Source organism: Corapipo altera, unplaced genomic scaffold (assembly GCF_003945725.1).
Source record: "Corapipo altera isolate COAL_440 unplaced genomic scaffold, ASM394572v1 268, whole genome shotgun sequence".
NCBI classification, from domain to species: Eukaryota; Metazoa; Chordata; class Aves; order Passeriformes; family Pipridae; genus Corapipo; species Corapipo altera.
This window is the reverse complement of record NW_020884901.1, coordinates 3,652,990-3,674,696: the sequence shown is the minus strand read 5'-3', so window position 1 is coordinate 3,674,696 and position 21,707 is coordinate 3,652,990. Positions and strand designations below refer to the sequence as shown.

The 21,707-nt window shown below is 48.9% G+C and overlaps 1 protein-coding gene across 5 annotated transcripts in view; it reads right to left on the bottom strand.

The window, feature by feature from the left end:
- The window catches only part of VAV2 (vav guanine nucleotide exchange factor 2), a 132,890-nt gene that overhangs the window by 29,108 nt on the left and 82,075 nt on the right, over positions 1 to 21,707 (bottom strand). For all 5 annotated transcript variants that reach the window (XM_027650150.1, XM_027650144.1, XM_027650145.1 and 2 more), the window contains exons 3-4: positions 19,735 to 19,793; positions 7,087 to 7,155 (exon numbers count right to left, since the gene is read on the bottom strand). In XM_027650150.1, the coding sequence (XP_027505951.1) occupies positions 7,087 to 7,155; positions 19,735 to 19,793 (128 nt within the window). The remainder of the gene's footprint in view (positions 1 to 7,086; positions 7,156 to 19,734; positions 19,794 to 21,707) is intronic.

Below are 21,707 nucleotides of genomic sequence, written 5' to 3'. Positions count from 1 at the left end.
TACACTGGCTTGATGTAGCCATCCCATTCTTCCAGAGTGATGCATTGCAGCTGCTGCAATAATGCCCACTAATAGCTGGTGATCCATCTTCCCCTTCCCAGGCGTCGCCGTCGCCGTTATTATCTGTACCAATATTTATATTCTCCGCTCCACTCCTTATCCAGAGCGAGTCACTCCCAGTTCCTGATTAATCTTCCCGCCTGCACCTCTCGGATTGCTGGCTGTCTCTCCATACATCATTTCCCTGGCTCCAGGGTTGTTAGGGACGCATGGCTGCGTTAATGTCGCGAGCACGAGCCCGGCTGGGTGTGACGCGACCGGGCGAGTGCTGCGGTGACGCTGCTGCTGGAGCAGAGCCTGCTTGGCCTGATGGATGCTCATCACCATCCATGGGAGCACCCAGGAACTGCTTTGGGCTACGTGCAGAAGGAGAAGAGGCATCCTGAGGTGTCTCTGGGAAGTCCTGTGTCCTGAGCATCACCTGGACATTCTCTCTGCACACCTACACAACCAGGTGCCAGGTCCAAGCCTCAAACCCCAGCAGGACCCGTTCCAAGCCTGTTGCTGCTGTTCCCAGTCTGGACAAATTCTACTTTTCTCCTCCTCCAAGGAGCCATGAGCTCTGGACTGTGATGGGCACGCACCAGGACACCATTGTGAGAAATCCAGGTGGCAGTGTGACACGCTGAAGGGGTTTTGCTCAATCAGGCTTCCTGGACCAAGCCTGCAGAAGGATGGGTGCCCCATGGACCTGGTCCAGCCTGGCCATACCCAGAGCTCCTCCAGGCCACCAGGAAAGGGGCAGGAATGCCTACCAAGGGTCAACACAGGAGATTTGCCCACAGAACTGCCAACAGTCACAAGATATGAACACTGCACTTATCACAAGGGGTCACATCCTGATAGCACCTTGCTACTCTCATTGCTCAAACAAAGGGACTGAGCCCTACTGCTCCAATCCTTCCTGCTCATCAACATCAGCACAAGCTCTTCCCAACACCAGTTTCTGGCCTCACACAAAAAATAGGAACAACTCCTTTGTCCTGGGGCCATCTAGAAAGACACTTCACTTCAGAGCTTCGGGGAGAGACACTAGAGATGCTCAAACCCAACAGCCATGGTGGTATTAAAACCATACCTTTGTCCAGCAGACTCTTATTTATTAAAACACATTCCTAATACATCCCTGAGAAACACCAGAGGCTGCCAGTTTTATGGAGAGCAGTAAACTGTGTGGATTAACCTCTCCTGGAGTAGACTGCGAGCAGCCAAGCTCCAACAGTGCCGCACGGCTGTTGACAATCGCTGCTGTGCACATATTGATTTTCATCAGTCTCCACATTATGTCTGTCAGAGTTGAAAATACGCACCCTCCCCGTCCTCAAAACAGGGAACAGGCATCAGGGTGATTTTAGCCAGTGGCAAACTAAGGGCGTACTAAATGCAGGCAATAAATTCGGCATCCCAAGCACGTCACGCACGGACGGAACAACCCGAGCAAGGAAAGCCAGATCTTCACCTCGTTCTTCACAAAGAAAAGCAATTTGCTCCTTCAATAAAAGCAGCAGAGTCTGCGAGTTACCCGTGGGTATCAGAGCCCATGATCTACTGCCTGGATTAGGAGATTCATTGACAGCTCTGGGTTTAGGAAAGGGATTTTATCCGCCCTTCAGAGTTAACGCCAGCATTTGCAATTACTGTTATTAGGATGGATGTAACCAGCTTTGGGATGGCAGCATCTTGCCGAGCCAGAAAAGCTCATTCAGAGCAAAAAAAGAATGAAGCTTTTCATATCTAAGGCAATTTCAGGCAAAAACAATGCTTTTGGCTGAGCTTTGCCTCCCTGGCAATGCTTGCTCTGTATGAACACCCTCCCAGGCAGGCAGCAGCCATGCCAAGGAGCAGCTCCCATAACAGAGGGGCTGATGCCAGGATGCTGCCTTGGAGTGAGGGACAAACACGTGGGGAAGCTCTGATAGACTTGAGGGCCACTGAAGAATCTCTTCACCCACAAAAGCTGCTCTGGGAAGTTGATGAGTTGGTACCAGCCCCAAGAATGCAGGGACAAGCTCTCAAGGCAAACCCACCGTGCCAAAACCCCTGCCCAAACCACACTGGTGGAAGAGCCAGAACCACCAGGAACAGAAAAAAAAAGGGAAGGAGGGGACAGAAGGAACTAAAATAAGACAACAAAGAAATAACCCCAAATTTCCAGCCCTGTAGCCAAGGTTAAGAGCCAGCAAACCTCAGAGCCACCACCGGGTCCAGGCTGGGAGGGCACCTGCAGGGACTCTGAGACAGCTGCCCAGCAACTGCAAGGCTCCAGTCTGCCCCAGTAATCCTCCACTTTCTCCTTCTTACTCTGCACTTACAGCTATAAATAGACAGTTCATCCAACCAACCCCCTCATTCACGGGCTCCATCAGACGAGGAGAAGCAGAGTCCTGTATTTGCAGCACATCTGGCAGGCTCAGGTTTCAGGGTGAAGGAGTGCAAGATGTGCAGTCACTGGACTCGAGATCTTGCAGGGTTTAATCAGCCAAATTGTACTTGGATGGAGATACACATCTGGAAATAGCAAGGGAAGCCTTTTGCCATCTATTCTACTTGGGTCTTGCGTTCCCCAATCAAAGGAGAACATTATGATCCCAAGAACGAGCCTCACACAGTTATAGCACATAATATGATCCTAGAAAAGGCACAAGTAGGACATATAAAAATCAATGCGGGTGACAAAGAAGAAAAGACACGTTTACAAGTGCTATGGCTCAAGTGCCCTGTGCTACAGAACCATTTATTTAATGGGCTGGCGTGCGTGGTCTGTCCAACACAGCAAAAATAATGAGAAAAGTGGCAGCTAACTTATCATCTCACCTTGGCTCCTCTATTCGTTACTTTCTTTTAATGCACTTCAGAAATTCTGCTGATCACATCACTATTTTGGGAGATATGATGGGGCAAAGCTGGTGACAGCAGTGGAAGAAGTAGAAGAAACTTCAGTGAGAAGCTGTTGGCAGGGGGCAGGTTGTCAGCAGAGGTTGTGCCCAGAAGAGATGCATCACTTGAGAAACTGAGGCTGGGCAGACCTACTTCCCCCCTTTTCTAGGATGAAAAGTTTGGGAATGCACAACCATCCCCAATACATTTGTTGGGGATAAATCCCCAGTGAACTGCAGCTCAAAACAAGAGCAGGGGACATCGACACTGAGCTGTGGGATGAAGCTCCCCAGGGGCACACACTGGCTCCAGCACAGAGTTTGGTGGGAGTTGCTTTGCCTAAAACACTTACTTGGTCCTTTCTGCAACACCACAACTTCTCTCCTCAAACCAAATTACATTTGAAGGAGAAAATAAAGGTAAAAGATACACAAATTAAATGTTTCACATCAAACCATTCACAGCACTTCTGCCTGACTCTGAATTCTTCCAAGAGCCAACAAGCAACCCCAAATCAGCCCTATGTGTAATCCACCCAAGCCTGCTGGGCTTAGTGCCAGGGCAGAGGGACAGTGCCATGAAGTGGAGAAGGTTCATCATAAAGAAGGGTCTGGTGCTGTAAAGAGGACCAGGATTAATTGCTCTCATAAATGTAATGAGACAAAATAACTGGGGAGAGCTTAAGTGGCAGTAAAGAAAATTCAGGTTAAATGTTAACTATAACTCTGAGGTACCAGGATGGTCTGGAGCAGCTGAAAGAGCCATCAAGAGGGATGGAAAAGCAGTTGGCGGGGAAGAAGCTTATCAGTAAGGTGGATAATTACCCACTGACATCAGTGCCCAGCAGCCATATCCGGGTGGGAAGCAGCAGCTCACACCCCTGCAGACCTGTGGGAGCATCCCAAGGACAAGGGTTGCTCCGATTTTGGGGGCACAGGCTATGCAGAATGAGCCCACATGTTGCTGCTGCAAAGCCCAGCTCATTTCGTGGGCAAACTCCCCACAGAACAGCTGCAGCTCGAGGGTCTGGCACTAGGGTAGGCTGAGATAAATCAGGCAGCAGAGGACAATTGTCCCCTTACTGCTCCTCCCAGTATTGATCAGGCACCACTTGCATCCGTCCGGCCCTCACCATCTGCCCAGGCTGCTGCAAGCTGCCATCTGGCCCATGGCAAAGCAAACTGAGGGGCCAGCAGGCTGAAAACAGGGAATTTGAGAACTTCCTAGCTCCCTTGATAGCCTTTTAGTTTCTCTTCCCCTTTCCATCACCAATTGTTCTTTTTTTTTTTAACCAAATAGCTGTTTCCAGGCAATTACATGCCTTGATCTGCTGGTTGGCTGACTCAGGGCTGGGGAGCTGCCTGGAGCTTGGATTCATCTCTGCAACACCCCAAAGGTGAAAGAACAATGAGGTCATCAAGGTTTAAACGTCCTTTATACACACCTGCACCCCACAGACACGCTGTGCTCGCACAGACCTTGTTCTGTAGCCCACATAAAGGTCCTTGTGGCACTGCCACTGATCCTCTCCAGCCCTGGCACTGACTTTTGTCCCCAGTTGTTGGGGCTCCTCTGCATTGGGAGGGTCGTCAGGATGAAAGTTCTCACTCTTCAGAGCATCATGGGGACAGTGGGGACAAAGTCTGGTTCCTTCTGCTTCCCAAATCAGCCTCTCCTTCACAAATACGTTCATATTTTGAATGCTTTGCAGAACAGAAATTCAGCTAAAATCTGAACTGGGGAACACAAAACTGTTCCATTTAAGTACTTAAGAGTTGAAATGAAGCATTTTGATATTTAAAAAAAAAAAGTATCTCTTTTACTAACCCCTAAAATGTCTTGTTAGAACCAGCTCAATATTTATCCTGAGCTTTTTATCCCAGCAGCACAATGTCCAAAGAGAGCTCCCTCTCAAGAAACTCCTCTCTCCCAGGGGTGAGCTGATGGTGCAGAGCCCACCAGGGCTGTCCCTCCTCACCCACACCCTGGCCCTTTGAGGCCAGTGGGGACAGTAGGGTGGGACCTTGAGATGACACATCTCATGGTGGTTTTACAGGCAGGACTGTAGCAGTTCCTTCCACACATTGGGTCAGTGAAAATCACTTCCTCGCCTCCAATAAAGCATTTTGTATGCACTCAGATCTTCCCAAGGCTGCTGGATCATCAGCAATACTAAATGCAAAGACGCTGGATGGACTGAATCACTCCCAGCTCGTGAATGATGCCCTTGTTCAGCTGTTTGGAGGATCAGCAGGAGCTAAGAAAGAGCTTTCTCATGCAGTGCCCCAGCCTGCCAGCGCCCAGCAGCGGTGCCCAGCACCCACCATTGTGACCAGCAAAATCTCAGTGAAAGTTTCCTTGTCAAAGGGAGAAAGGGGGACTATTGCTGATGTGCTCCTGGCAGCTGGAGCAGCAACACTGGTGTGAAGGGGCTCTCAGGGGCATTTCTAGGGTTTTTACAGCTATGGGTGAATTCCATCTCCGCTTTGTAGGTCGTGTTTCCGTGCACAACCTGGCTGGACCAGGAGGGCAGATCCAGATGCAGGAGTTGGTGTAATAACCCCGTGCTGACCGACACATGCCTTTCCCCACTGGTCTTGGTTAAAGATTTAGAGAAGAGGATTTTGCAAAGAACGGGAAAAAAGGGAAAGTTAAAAGTTGGAGAAGATCTGGGACAGAACAGGGCGATCAACAGAAATAAACCTCCAAGTCATCTGACTTGGGCACCTCTCATCAAGGGACAAACTCACAGCCAGGCCTGAGGAACAGTTTGGGAAGCTTCCACCCAGACACCCTGCAGGAGCTGCACCACTGGCAGCAGTTAAAATTGGGAACCCACTTCCAACACTGAACAACCTGCTCCAAGCTCTGAGCATGCCATCCCAAAACTCCCGTTTCTAGGAGAGTGCTGCCATCCCAACCAGTACTCGTGTGTGAGTTCCCACACAAACCTCTCGCCAATTAAAAGCATGTCTATGTGTGAGAAGTAGGAATTTTAAAACCCAGTATTAAAAGGATTTTGAGAACTTTTGGAGAGGGGGCAGAAAAAATGCTGCTCTTGAAAGGATCCATTTATAAGTTAAAATTATATTAAACTGTAGCTGCTGGGAGCCAACAGCAAGCAGGGAATTCCAGGGGACTCCATTCCCTCCGCTGGTAATTTATGATTTACTTTTGTAATAACTGAAGCCATAAGGAATTCATTGGATTAAGGAGCCTTATTATTTATGTTGTGGAACAATAATATTTAACTGTATAAAGCCACATATCCACCCATACAGTCCATCCCTCCACATGAAACAGACTGTTCCACATAAGCAAACCCCTGGCTGACGGGAATGCTGCCATCGAATTCCAATAGCGCCCTCATTTCACCATATATGTTGTAGTTCAAGGTTGATTTTAAAAGCCTGTTATGTCATCACCACGGGCAGCAAAACACAGACACAAGATAAACAGAGACAGGACACACCAGCAGCATCACCCCATGTCCTAACACACCACCAAGGACAGGCAGGATGTGTCCCTTGTGAGGGGCCTGTGGTCCCATCCCTGCAAGCACCTAGATTAGACAGGGCTTGGAGCAACCTGGTCTACTGGAAGGTGTCCCTGACCATGGCAGGGGACATGGAACAGGATAGTCTTTAAGGCCCCTTTCAACCCAAAATATTCTATGATTGCCCTGGGGACACCTAGGGTGGTCCAAAAATCATCCATGGGGGATGCAGATCCACGTGCCAGTACCCACATAGCCTAAAAAATGCCATGGAGGGAACCAGCACTGTTAGCAACAGGTACCCCACTCCCAGCAAGTGGTTTGGCTTTGGTCAGCTCAGAGGATAAATTATGTCCCGAGGTTTTGCAGCTAATGATGGAATTTAGGAGGCGGAGGGGATCCCGTGGGCTTGGCCCCCTTCACCCCCCACCAAGCCCCTCGTAAATTCAACCTGATTAAAAGTGATGTCTCCCAGGGCTCTACATGGGAAAAGATGGACTATTGTCAGAGCACAAAAATCTCCTGGCAAAAGGATCAAAGCAGCCAGCCCGGTTCTCTGAGCCCTGCTGTCAAATTTTATCTGTCTTTGCTGCAAATACTCTGCAACTTTCCCCTTTCTGTGTCCCCTCCCGTGAGAAGGGGAGGCCACTTACTCTGCCAGCTCCTCCAGGCTCCGATACACGTCATCATCGTTTTCCGTGGTCTCCTCCGATGGGAAGGGCCTGGGGAAGGAAAGGAATGACAGTGTTACTGGTGCCTCACCCCTCGCAGCACATCCCCTGAACTCAGCCCAGCCCTGAGCGTCCCGCTGAGCAGAGCGTGTTTCGGAACAAAATATGCATTGCAAATCCATTTTTTCCTGTTGAGATATTGGCTCCCAGGACGACACTGCTTCCCACAGGCAGCCCTGGGATGGCACGACAAGAAAGCAGGTGGTGAGGCTGGCTGAGCACAGGAGGGCACCTGGGCCCCAAAACGAGGAGCAGCATCATCTGACAGCACCTCAGAGCCCCCGTGGCTGAGCCGCTGCTCCTGCTGTGCTGGTGCTGCACAAACAACTCAGAAATATAACTCAAGCCTGGAGTTGGACGTGTTAAGATGGAGAAACACCTTCTCCTCCAGCCCTCATGGAGCCTTCCCACCTGTGAGCTCCTGCCCTGGTCAGTCAGGCACGGCTGGACACACCGTGCTGCTTCCCATTGCTGCAAACAGCTGATCCCACTGGAATGAATGAGTCCTTATGAACTCTGGGCTTCCTCATCTTAACAACTTTGTGACAGCTGAAAAAAGTTAAACCCCTGGGGATGAGGGAAAGGACAGCAAAAGGGCAAAAGGAAGGGGGGAGAAAGCAGATTAAAAGAGCACGGGAGGGAGTGGGGGGAATACAAGAATTCCTTGGCTCGTTCTGAAGTAATAACCAAATAACGTATGAAGGAGATGAAAAATACTGTTTTAATTAAACCCAATGTATTATTGCTGGCACAGGGCCAGGGTGGGCTGTGGCTCTGCTGGAGCTGGATGCACCTTGTGGCTACAGCTGTGCTGGGCTGCAGGTCCCCGTGGGCACAGCCAGCCTTGCTCCAGCCCCAGCACAGGGACACGGAGGGGTGGCAGTAGGGCAGCTTGCTCTGTCCCTCCTGGGCATCAAGGAGAAGGCAGGTGGGGTTCCCCAGGCCTTGAGCCACACGGGATGGGATGCTGATGCTGGGGAGGTGCAAAACTGGATACACGTGAACTTCTAACTGCCCTTGAGAGCAATTCCCTCCTCCGCCCTCCCACCTTCCTTGTTTCGTGATAGATTGCCTCTCCTGAAAGATTTAATACATGGCCTGGTTAGCCCCCAAATTTGCTATTTTTGGATCCTTTTTCTAGCATTAATTTGCTTTCTCTCCTCTGCTACACTTCACCCTTCCTTCAGTGAGCAGCTTCAGACTAAGCATTTTGAAATAGTGCTGAAACCTGCAGCAAGTTCAATTAAAACCCCAGCCAGGTGGTGAGTCCAGGAGGGAAAAGAGCCACGGTGACCTCAGCCACGGGGCAGAATCATTCCATGCTACACCACCTACCACAGATGCTGTGCCTCTGAGAGAGGAAACAAGGAGCACCCAGGGCTGGTTTGTCCAACCACGTGCAAAGTGGCAACAGGGGAGGGAAGAAAGCTGTGGGTAGAAGGGCAGGTGAGGCTGTGCTTGCTGTCATAGTCCCATGGCAAGGCAGGTGCCATCAGGGGATCATCCCAAAACCTCAACATCCGGCACAAACAGCTGCCCAGGTATCTGTGAGGTCTGTGGGGATGACCATTTTGGAGAGAAGCTTCAAAGCATAAAGGTGCAGTTTCAGACCCCGAGGATCTTTACAAAACGTGTGTTTCCTCATCCCTGCTGTCCCCTGGGGATTAGGGACAAATACAAAAGCCACATGAAGCACAAGCAAAAAAGCCACCAGCTCTTCCTGCACATGATGGAACTGGGAACCAGTCTTGGACTTCAACCCTGCTGGGCAAAGGGATATGGCAGCTGCTGCTGCAGGACTACACCACCCCACACAGCCACAGCAAGAAAGGAGAACTCAGAGGTGACCTCTGTTTAAACAGCACTTGTTAAAATAATAATAAAAAGAAATCCACCACAAGGCACGACCTCCTTTCTTTTACATGCATCTTCTGCTCTTAATCTCTGACTATTTCCTTCCCCAGTGCTCACCACGCCAGAAAGAAAGAAGTAAAAGAGCCATAAAGAATATTAAAATCACATGCACACATTTCCAACCATAAATCTGGGCCCGAGGTGTAATTGGTTCCTGTGATAAACCCCCCTTTATAAGACAAGGAGACAGTAAAGAGAGAAAAAATATTTTCTAATGAGAGTTTCATGGGGAGGCAGCTCTGCTGGCCCTCCCAGCTTCACCTTGACTGTGGGTAAAGCACCAGAGTGAAAGTCAGGGCAGGGGAGGAATTAATAACCTGTATCCCCACAATAACAGTTAATGGCTAAATAAGGATGCAGAGAAGGCAATTAGAAGGAAAGTCACACGGAGGTGAGCGTTACTGAACGGACCATCTAAAATCTGGAGCTGAAGGATGGCTTTTTGGAGAAAGCCTTGGGTTTGCCCTTTGTCTGTGCCTCTTTCCCCAGCTGCCTATGCTTTGCAGGGCTTCCCTGTGTCCCCACATCACCACTGTGGGAGCAGAGCTGCCATCTCCCCTGCTCCAAAACAGGGTGCCAGCCCCCAGGATGCAGGATAACTCACACAGGGTGGGACCATGGGACAGCCCTTGCTCTTCCCCAAATGTTCTATGTGCAACAACACAATTTAATGTAGCCCTGCTAAGAGCTCCCCAACAGCAAAGGCGTTGTTTGAGACAAATCTGCAGGTCATTTTTTCCTTTTTTTTGTAAAATGAGTAAAAAAAACATTGCGAGTCAAGAGGTCTAAAAGCTACTGGGAAATTCTTACAGATCTCCAGGCTTGTTGCAACTTCTTATGGAGTATTAAAAGCTGTGGCTGGGAATGCCCAACAGCAATGAGTATTTTGAGTTCACTGAAACCCAACAGGTTTGCAGAGATCCCAGTTTATTAAAATTCATTTGAAAACGCCTCTTATTTCCTATCTTTAGTTAAGCACCAGATTTTGTTTTTCGCTCCACCACCATGCAAAACCACCTGCTGAGCCATTCATCCTCCCAGCCCGTGCCTGGGCTGCTGCAATCCCAACTCAGATGAAGAGAGAAAGCCCCAGCGACATCAAACAGCACCAGAACAGGCTCTCAGAGATAATAAACCTCCCAGAGTAGACTCCTTCACAGACAAACCCCACAGCATTCAAGAGCATCACTTCCACAGATCAAAGAGGAGAAGGGAAGTGGGATTGATCTGATGTATTTGTTTCAGAGCCTAAAAGAGAAGAAAAGACCAAGTAATTTGTTATGGAGTTTAGAGAGGGCTTTGCCTCTGGAGGACAAGACTTACAGCAGATGATGGTTCTCGACATGTGACGCAAAGCACCCCCTTGATCTTACAAAACATTTTGGCTACTTTCTGCATTGCACATGCACAGAGCAGAGCGCCCTGCAAGCGCCAGGGAAGGCAGGAGCAATCCACAGCCACAGCACATCACACAGGGGGATAATCAATTAATATTTCACAAGGCACCTAATGCAAAAAAACCCTCCCTCGCTCTCAGGTTGCCCCCATGATCCCTCCCACGCCGCATCCTCATCATCCACTCCTGCACAGTAAATCTCTCTGTGGGGAGAAGGAGCAGCTCCACACGCTGCCTTGGCTGCTCTCTCCTCTGAATTATTTAACGGGAAGAGCCAGGTAGGCTGCAATTCTAACAGCAATAAGCAGGAAGGCTTATTTATTTATGAGCATATTTCAGCAACTGGGTGTCTTGTCCTAGCAACTGAAGCCAATTGTTCACCTCTGCAGCACCCTCACAGAGAATAGAGGGTCAGGGATGGGTCAGCTTTAGCCTGATAATTTTATACTGCAGCATCTTGGCCTCAAATCCACGTGTGACAGAGCAATAAGGATCCAGCATGGTTTATTTTCTATTTTTCCAGCATCCATTCTGATTTCTTGGGGTCAAACACCAACCCTGGGAACAGGACGCCCGGTGACAAGAAGGGAGGGTGGAAATGTCCCACTCAGTGCTCTCCATCCCAAGGAGCTATTCCCACTGCTGTCAGTGGAGATGGTCTGTCAGGCAGATCTGCAAGGAAGTTCTCATGCCTTGTGCAAACACCCTCAACAGACTAAAGGAGGTGGTTCATCCCCCTTTCTGGAGCGGGATTCCAGCCTCTCAGCACAATCATCTCCCCCTCTTTTCCTAAGATCACACTTGAGTGTTTTAAAAAGCAGGTGGAGTAAGTGACACCCAGGAAACCTGAGCTGCTCCCATCTGCTGCCCCTTCTGTGAGGGGTTTCTTCATAAACGGGAAGGATCAGAGCCTCAAGCTGGTGCAAAGGAGCTTCTGCAGCTCTGCTGGGATGGAAGGGGCTGTGCCAAGTCCTCCTGGCCCAGAATCTGGCACAAAAGCATTTCCATAATGAGGAATATGCAGGCTGTAATTACACCTTGCAGTACCTCACAGATCCCATGGTTGGAGGCACAGACCTTCTGACAGCCCTGCTTTGAAGACAGCATTGTGGCAATGCACAGAAAACCCACGAGACACTGATTTCACCAAGACTTTGGGGCTTCAGGCTGTGCTTTCCATGTGAGTTCAGATGTGGGTTTGCAGCCCCACAGTTCCCATGCTTCCAGTAAAGTCTGTCTGTCCCACTGCTGAGGTTTCATGCTGCTTCAAACCCGGTATCTCACACCTTGGCTGTTCACAGCACATCACTTTGACAGTTCCAACCTTCCCCTTTTCTTTTTTCATCCTCTTTTCCTCCAGGATGGCTCACCCTGGGAGCACGGAATCACCTCATCCCAATGACCACAGATTCCCTGTCAGTCATCAGTTCTGGAACCCCAGTGCCCAGTGGATGCCCTGGGCACACCATCACACCTTCATGAGCTCTCCTGGAGCTGCCCAAAGAAATCCATGTAGTTTTCCCAAGACATTTGCCCACAACTGAAAATCCCTTCCTTGTCAGCTTCAGTGGGATTAGGCAGATTAAAGAAGCATTTAATTTACTGATGTACCAAGAGATGGACATGAACTGACCAGGGACAAGCAAAGAGGTGACCTGGAGCTGCTCCTCCAGCTCTGCTCAAGACCCAGGCAGCACCTCCAAGATTTGTTTCCCATCTGTGAAATGGGAACACCATCAGGGAATGATTTTGGTCAAGTGCTGCGAGGTAAAACCACACTATTAATGCCCAAGATCCATTTATATGAAGCAGAATAGAATCAATTCTCCCCATGCACAACAAGGCACATTGGAGCATACCAAAAGCTGCTGAATTTAATTAAAATCATACTATTGTGTTACATTACTCATCTCTGGAAAGAAGCACCTCACACTGTGCCAGATTTTAGACACGTCCGCTGAAAAATTATGATTTGCTTTTATTTGTGGTCTGGAACTCGCAGAAATTCTCACAAGATTAATTTTGATAGAAATTCAGTGGGGAAAGAGCAAGCTTCATCATGAGATAGCCCAAAGATGATGATTTTGCAGGAGGGAACTCAGCACTTAACACAGTGCACAGCCCAAGGCTGAGCTGTATGTCCTGCTTTGTCTTCAGCTCAAATCTGAACTGAGGATTTCTGGGGACGATGAGACAAGAAAAATAACAGCTCGTATAACTTTACATTTCAACACATTATCGCATTTTTAAAAAATCCTCATGTACCAATGCTTTGCTCAAGCAAGTGGTATGATTTTCTCCTCACTTCAGCTCCACATTGACGAGAACAGATGGATAAAAATCAAAAGGGGAATCCAGAACCATCTTTCTCAAAAAGAAAGGAAAAAAACCCATCCAAACCCTGTTGGCTAACAGCATAACTGATCACCAGGGAATGATTTCCACAGTAAAGACCTGAGATGCACCTCAAGGTGTCCAACAACATCCCCACAGGCCCTACAACTGCTTCTCTTTGGAAAACACTCAGTTAAAACAAAACCCTTGAACTCCCCATTTTTAACTTGTAGCGAAGCTGCACAAGGAGATCTTTCAGCACTCTGAGTTTTCCTGCTGTACCTGAGCAGCTGCTATCCTATGAAACATGTGCCAATAAAAACAAATAAGTGCCTAAATGGATCTTTTTGCCTGATTCCAGCCAGCACCAGCACTGCTGTTTGCATGGAAGCACCACCAGCACATCCCAGCCAAGCAGGGTCTCACTGTGCAACATAAACCAGACCCAAACAGCCCACCTGGACTGAGCAGCACATTCTGAGGGCCACAGGGAATAAACAGACTTGTGCTTCCCCTTCTGCAGATGTGAGAGAAGATGTGAGGTGCAGAGAGATGTGGCTTGTCCCAGAGCACCCCTCTCTGCAGGCACAGCCCATGGCAGCACCTCCAGCCCCCACCCTGCTGTTCCCCAGGGCTGGAAACGCCCCCAGTTCTGAATACCCCATTTCAGACCAGCTGAGCCTGAAGCCTTTCTCCATCCTTGGGGCAAGGGCTGCATTTCAGAGACACAACGAGAGGGGATGGGAGGGTCTCACCCAAACAAGGCAGTGCCAGGGTGGGCAGTGACCCAGGAGGAGCCCTGAGGGAAGCACTAAGTGGGCAAAGACAACGTGCAGTGACAAGACAGGTGCACCCCAAAACCCAGCAAACCCCACCTGTGACTATCAAGCCAAGCTGAGCACATCAGAGCTGTATCTTCATCACACAAAGCTGCCTGTGGGGAGGGATGGGAGAGGAACTGCCTTTGCTTTGGTTAGCAGATGCTTACGGGGTGACCTCAGCATCTCCCAAGCCTACAAAGCAGCCGTGCAGGAAAACATGTCAGTGATATTTTTCAGACTCTCTAAGGAGCAAGTCTGTGAGGACACATACTTGCCAAAATAAATGTGTTAAAACCGTTTTTAGCGGGAAAGGAACTGCTTTCAGCCAAGGATTCTGCTTATCAACAAAGGAAGAAGCTTTATGGTCACTCCTAAAGAAGGTTTGTCCATGTCACAAGAAACCACCTCCACTTGACCTCCTGCTTGTGGGGTCTGTGCTGAGCCTCTGGATTTGTGCTGGTCAGTCCCAGGACTGGTCCCAGTTCCTCACACCCCAGAGCACAGGAGAGTGCTGCATAGCAACTGTGTCTTTTCCCAGACATGGATCCTCCCACAGCCTTCTCCATCCATTTTATAGCAACACTTAAAAGTGTGTACAATGAATAAACAACGGCAGTAAAAAATTATGGGCAGAGTGCAATTACAGAGAGCCATTGGCAACGAATAAAACAGCCCTTGTAAAACCAACCTTAAGGAGAAGTCCCATAACTACCTCCTCAGCAGAAGACACTTGAGGACTTAATTGCTAGTGACTTTAATTGCTTGCTGTTTTCACATGCAGCTGGATCTGCCTCCTGGGCTGAGCTCCCATCCCCAGGGACAGGGGGAGGAGAGACCAAATGTGATCTGCAGGAAGCCCTCAGCATGTTGGAGAATCTTTGCAAATCCCATAAAAGATTTCCCCCTATGTCCCTTCTCTCCCCCAGGACAGCAAGGGGAACACCTTGATCAGCTGCCCCAGGGTTTGTGCCACCACATCTTCTGCAAGAAGTGGGGCTTGCTGACAGGACCACAAGGTCCCCTTTGCAGGGTCACCTCCACTGCAAACAGAAGGGTATCCCTGCATTGCAGTGAGGCTCAGTCTGATGGGGAAATGGACTAAAGTCATGTAACCTGGACAAAACTCCAGGTTTAATTCCACACCAGTGACTGAAGCACTGAGGAATTTCCAGGTTGCAAACACTGGGAGCAGAGACATGTATGTTTAGCAGGGCAGGGCTGGAGGCTGCCCATGCAGGACCAGCTCCATGTGCCCTCCTGCCCTCTCCTGCAGGCTGGGCACCACATGCCAGGAATGCTGCTCTGACTCTCCCTTCCCATCCCTCCTCCCTTTCACCCCCACACACATCCTGATATTATTGGCAAGCTGTTAAGTACAGAAACTCCAGGGCTGATAACGCTGCAAACCTCATTTTGGGCATGTCAGTCTGTTTTAATGGTTTTACCTGCCCAAAAGGGAGCAATGATGAGCCCTGTCAGCAAGGCAGGGAAAAGCAGGGTGGTAGGGAAATCTCCTCTGGATTAAATCCTCACTGGTGGGAGGATGCTGGTACAGCCCCTTTAGTTGCCTTGAATGTGCCTGGAGGCAGCACTGACCTGAGCTAATCCCAGTGCTGAGCTTCATTCCCCTCATCACACTGTCTGCACTTAGAGATGGGCAAAATCATACGACTGTGGAATGGTTTGGCTTTGAAGGGACCTTAAAGATCATCTCATTCCAAACCCCCTGCCACAGGCAGGGACATCATCCACTGGACCAGGTTGCTCAGAGCCCCATCCAGCCTGGTCTTGAACACTTCACTCCCAGGGATGGAGCATCCACAGCTTCTCTGGGCAACCTGTTCCAAAAAATCAGACACAGGATGGCCGTGATGGCCATTCAACAGGGTGCCCGTGGGCAACCTGGGCCTGACACCCACTCTGCTCTGGATTTCAACTGATCACTTATTCTTCCCAAAGAGGTCCTGCCTTGGCCCCCAGGATGGGGAAAACACAACCATCCCAGTCTCCCTCCCTCCACAGCCTGGCCAAAGCACTGCCACCACTCCCATGAGAGGAAGCCTCCTCTGGCAATCAGGATTCACCCTCCTCCCCCCCCATTTGAAAATGTTTTTAAATCTGTTTTATTATATAATATAATAAATGTTTTTATTTTATTAACTGTAGTGCCCTATGAAGAGAGTCACTGAGAGGTTCAGTTCATATATAAAGGATTTACTTAGATTAAGGGCCTCCATAAAGGCCTTTGAACATGGAAACTCCTTCCCGTTCTCAGCTGGCCTTGCTGTGCACACATTAAAAATGCATGCAGGCAGCATGAGCCAATATTCCTTAACCTCCTGCTTTGCTTGCAAAACTCAGCTTCCAGAGAAAACATATATCTCAGGGAGATGAATAAACACATGTCCCCTCTGCTCAGAGCTCACATTCAGCCCCTGGAGCCTGCCAGCACCAGGTGGATGATGGTCAGAGCCCAGAGGACATCAGGATGTGCCACAGGCAAAGGAGAACAGTCGTGGCTGTGGCAGGAAAGTCTTAAGGAAAAAAAAAAACTCTAAGAAAATATGAATAATCCTGGTTTATTGGGACCTGCAACAAGAAGTCTTGTTGTCCTCCAGAGAGCTGACTTTGCTTGAGAAAACTTGGAAAGGGAATGAGAACTCATGCTCCAAAGCACAGGAGAAGCTTCACACAACATCCCTGTACAACCATGCTGCTACAAAATCCTCCAGGCTGGCTTGGAAGCACTTAGTGCCAGTCACTGTGGGAATGGGGTAATGGAATTAATGGGTGCAAGTCGGGTCTGCAGTGGAAAATCTTGGCTGTAAAACAAAGGCTCCTTGTTCAGGGACAGCCATGGATGGGCACAGTGGTAACTTCTCCCTGAAACTGCTGACAGTCCTCCAGATAGATGGAGGAAAGGATGTGAAATAATAATAAGTTAAAAAAAACTCCTCTCCCTAGCTGATGGGCAACGCTACACGAGGATCTGTTCTTTGTCCCCAGGTACAGCCCTGTAAGACAGAGGGATGAAAATCCCAGGAAAAAGTTCCTATCCCTTTACCACAGAGCCTGTGCTCCCAAATGAGATTGAGAGGGCTGCCTGTGCCCAGGTGAGCAGGAAGGGGTCAGTCCAATTAGCCAGCTGAACAAAGACATTTCTCACCTCCCCATTTCTGAGAGGGGAAAAATCAGGGAGTTGTACAGCACCCAGAGCAGAACCAGAGCAGCATCCAAATGTAGTTCCATGCATCTGCTTTCCCTTCAGTGCATGTCTTTATCCATGAAACCGTCTTTCATCTGAATGTGAACACCTTAAATTAAAGAGAGAAAATGTGCCTTTTCCTAGGGAGGCACCAATGAGCCTCTTATCATCAAGAACATGTTATGGGCACCACCCCAAAAAATCATCCAGTGCAGTGGTGGGGTCCTTGCAACGAAACACTTCTTTAACCAGTGAGGAAACATCATCTGGGCTGTTTGCACAAATCTGGTTTTGCATCATTTGAGCCCATCCCCTGCCAGGAGGTGAGTCAGGGATGCCCCATGCTGGAGGGTGATGCTGGAGGGTGGAAGCAGCCCCTGGGATGGGGACAGGGCAGGGGCTGTAGCTACAGCTGCTGTGGATTAAGCACAGCCTTAACAGGGCACTGCAAACAAAACATCGCATTCAACATCTTTTTTTGCCATGTCTTGCTGCTTGTAGCCTGTTTCTTGAAAGAAACACTCTGTCATCTCAACAGAGCTATCCTGATAGCTATCTGGTGTACTCCATGAAACAGGATTTTTCTGGCAAGGTTCATGTAGCTAGGAATTATTAAGGCAGAAAGACTAATTTTGTTTCACTGAGTAGCATACAAGATTGATTTTTATTTTTCTACATGCCATGAAACTTATTTAAGGACAAGTAATAGGCTTTAGGATTTCTTTCACTCTCAATTTGCGTGATCCTGACTGTTAGACCCTAAAATAGGGGCTGGAGCAGAGCCACATTCATGCTATGAGACTGACGACCACACAATCCACACACCAGCCTAATTTCACTGTATTTACCATGTTTTTGAGCACAGTGCCTAAGCCAACAAGACTTTTCTTATTTATTTCAATGGCAGCATCTTCACTGGGAGAGGGAAGAGTACAGACCCCAATCATCAGTGGGGACCCCAATGAGCTGAGGGGCAGCAGTGGCTGATGTGAGCAGCCCCTTCAGGGAGCCAGAGCCGCTGCTGCTTCCCACAAGATTAGATTAATTCATCTGAGATTAGTTTCTATCACTGAGGGCTTTGTGATGGTGTAGCAAGAAATCATCTAATTTAAAGGAAAAACCATGTAGCGACGGACAAAGCGAGGGCTCTCTGACCACAGGGGACAGCAAGGTGGGAGGGGACACCCCACAAGGGTATTTTTGTAGCATTATAGAATTCAATTCTAGTCTAGTCTAGTCTATTTTCCAGCTAATGGAGTGACAGCATTTTCTGTTCCTGCAGAGCTGGCAATGGGGAGGAGAGCAGGGTTAATATGCAGGAAAACAGAGTTAGAAGCAGAGGCTCGCTAAGCTCTGTACTATTTTTGTGTAATTATGGTGCCAAAGGCTTCCAAGATAAAGGATTTTAGTGGGAACTGTAACTGCTGGTTGTGAAATGCATGAGAAGAAGCCACATATCCACTAGAATAGCAAAGCCTCCCTTGTCCCTGAATCCCAGCTATTGCCCAGCCCTCAACAGAACCAACAGGGACTCAGCCAAAGCCTTCCCACGGAACACAGCTCATTCATCCTCTGAGCCAACTCCATGACCTCCCTCCCTTCCTAGGGAAGGGCTTTTCCAGGGATGACACCCTGCAACCCCTTCCAGTGATGGCCCAGGACTTAAACCCAGCCCTTGCCACGGCACAGCAGCTTGTGCACGTGGGTTCCCCATTGCTCCCTGCCTCCAAACGCCTTGGATGTTCTTTTCCCTCAAAACAATAATCACTGCAGGCTTCTCCAGGACTCAGGGAATTTAGTCCTTAACTTACAGCACATCTTTATTCCTCAAAGCCTCGCCCCCTGAATCTCCCCCCCCCGTCCTGCTGGGATCTGTCGGGTTTGTGTTCAGCAGATGGGAAAGCACCGAGTCGGTTTTACACGTGAAAAGCTGTTCCCCCTCCAGCAATATCAGTGCAGCTAAGGCAGGGAAAATATGTTCTAACAGTGGAAATCATGGCAGGGGGTGGTGGGCATGGGTGGCAGGGCTGGCAGTGAAGCAGGGACCCCATCCAGGCTGCATTCCCTGCATCCTGGCTGTGCCTGAACCTGCAGACTGTGCCATGCTACCCCCAACCAGAATAGCAGCAAGACACATGCTGTGGAGAAAAGCAAATGTGTTCTATAGCTGGGGATGAAAACACACACACATTCCCCTACAAAAAAGGAGGGAAGGTACTTTAGGCTGAGAACTCATCCCAGTTATAGCTGTGTCCTAATGAGATGTTGCCAGATTAATAATACAAATGCACACTAACAAGAAAACCAATTGCAAACCAATTTTGCAGGGAGCTGAACAAAGAGCAGGATAACAGCTCTGCTTAATAGGGCTGTCTGCTCTTTTTAATTCCTTCTCCATTGCTCCTCCAATGAGCAGAGGAGGAGCAGCCAGCCCACCCCGGGTGCCAGGGCAGGGGACCCATACCCCCCTCATCCCCTCAGTAATGTTGTCTCTGACAAAGCCAGGATGGAATTTCCCAGCTTTTAGGGACAGAAAAGCCACCTGAGTTCTTCTGCACAGGAGCAGGTGACAGTGGGGACAAGGGGTGATACCACAGCTCATGGGCAGTGCTGGCTTTCCTGGGATCCCTCAGCTGCACAGTGAACCTGAGCAAAACCCCCAAGAGACATTAAACCCCCCCCCCCCCTGCCCTCCCCAGCAGGAATAGTGTACACAATTCATCACATTTTCACTTATTTTATCTGAAACTATTCCCAAGCAGCCCGTAAGCTGCTTTTACAAGTACCCAGCCTTCATCCCAAAGGCACCCTTGATGTCTGTTTAACCCTACTAAGTGTAGCTTCTAAAGAGTCTGATGTGATTAAATACTAGGAATAGCATCATATTGAAAGGATCTTACCTAATTCCTTTGGTTTGAGCAATACTGTGGAAGGAGAGCCTGGATACTGCAGAGATCACCTGGAAATGAGAGAAAAAGATGCTGGTGTGCTTACTGAGGACAGAGAAAGGTTTGGTGAGGACTCACACACAGCCTGGTGTTTGGACCTGGGCCACTGAAATGGATGTGCTCCAGTCCCCCCATCAGTGTCCCAGTGTCACCATCAGGGCTGGGAGGACACTGTCAGTGCAAACACTGCTTTTGGTTCTACCACTGAGCACAAAAGACATTTAACCCTCAGCTATAATCATTCAAAAGCATCGTCCGAGGAAACTGCATCCCACACTCATTTAATACGTCCAAACCTGCCCTGATAGGTTTTATGCAACACTGAGAACCACTGAAAAAACCCTCTTACTTTGTATTTTATCACAAAAGGATTATAACTCCTTTCATGTCTCTCCCCACACAAAGATGATCTTATTGAGGCAGACTTGCCAAGACTGAATGGTTTTGACTTCTTGCAATTCAATAAAGATGCATCATCGGTTTGTCAGAGGTGAGTGCAGACCGTCGCCCTTTTCTGGCAGAAAACAGCCAGAAGTGATTCAACAAGGAAATATTTTCATCAGCATTGCAATAAGGAGCAGTAAAACCACCAGCTTTTTCTGAAAACTCCCATTTTTGATGGAAGTTTTAATTGCTGTGAAGAATTTTCAATGAAGAGGAACAACGAATGGGTTTAGTCCCTTGTAAATGTAAACCATGTTTTACTCTTGCTCATATCCATCATTTCAAAGCTAGACTGAAAAAACAAACCTATTATTTTTGGACTGGTTTCCAAAATTGGGATGAATAGAGATGCCTGTGCCTGGGACACAGATAAAGGGTTTCTTGAGCGGTCTCTGCTCAAGGACCCCCAGCTCCCACCTCTCCTCCAGGTGTACAAACCCAAACATCGTGGGGGCTGTTGCTGACTGAACCCAACCCAGCAGTGAGGTCCCCTCAGGGATGCTTTATTTAGGGACTGTGTCCCCCCATCCTGCTGAGGGGATGCCCCCCTGCTTTACTAAGTCACCTCCACACCGGTCACCTGGGGAGCACTGGATTCTCTCCTGGGATGCTGGTGGCACCCAAAGCCTCTCTCCCTCCCACATTATTATCCCAGAGCATCAATCACTGTCTTATCACACACCCTCATGCAAATCCCCTTTGCTGGAAAAGCCAGGCAAGCACCAGGTTTGTGGAGAGCACACCAGTGGCTCCTTGGGACTGAGGAGCCTGAGCTCATCCTGCTGCAGCAGATCCTTCTCCAAACCCTGTCTTCTCCACACTTTTGCAACCTTCACCCCTTTAATTTTTCATTTCTTTTGCCACTGCCATGAATTCCAGTCTGGCTGCTCCATACATGGACCCTGAGCCAGGGCAGCAATCAAGGAGCTGCCAGAGTTTGGTGTTTAGCAGGTGATTTTCACATGGAGAACAGGGAACAGAACATCCCTGAAAAGCTCCAGGGCTTGTCAGGGCAGAGCCATGGCACAGAACTGCCAGCACGTGGTACCTGCAAACACCAAGACCAGACAGAGGACAGTGACTGGAGACCCCTCTGGCACCCACAGCCACGCTCCACAGGGCTTAAAATACTCCAAGGGAAGTCCCAGACTGATTTAATGAGTCTCTTCTGCAGCCTATTATTAGATCTCTGAAGTAAAAAATCAGTTTATGAATCAGACACTTATACCACAGGGTTTGACTTCCAGGGAAATTTAAGAGAGAAACTCAGTGTTCTCCTCACCAACAAGTTTTCCTTTGTTCTTTTATGAACAGCCCCAAGCTCTGAACATCCTGGCACATCAAAGCCCAGGACCTGGTTCCAGTGAGGAGCCAGGATGCACAGACACACTTGCTGACACCGAGGCTCCCAAATCGATGCTCAGGCACATAAGCTAAGTGACCCATTTTGAGGGATCAGGTACAAAGAGCATCCCTGAAGC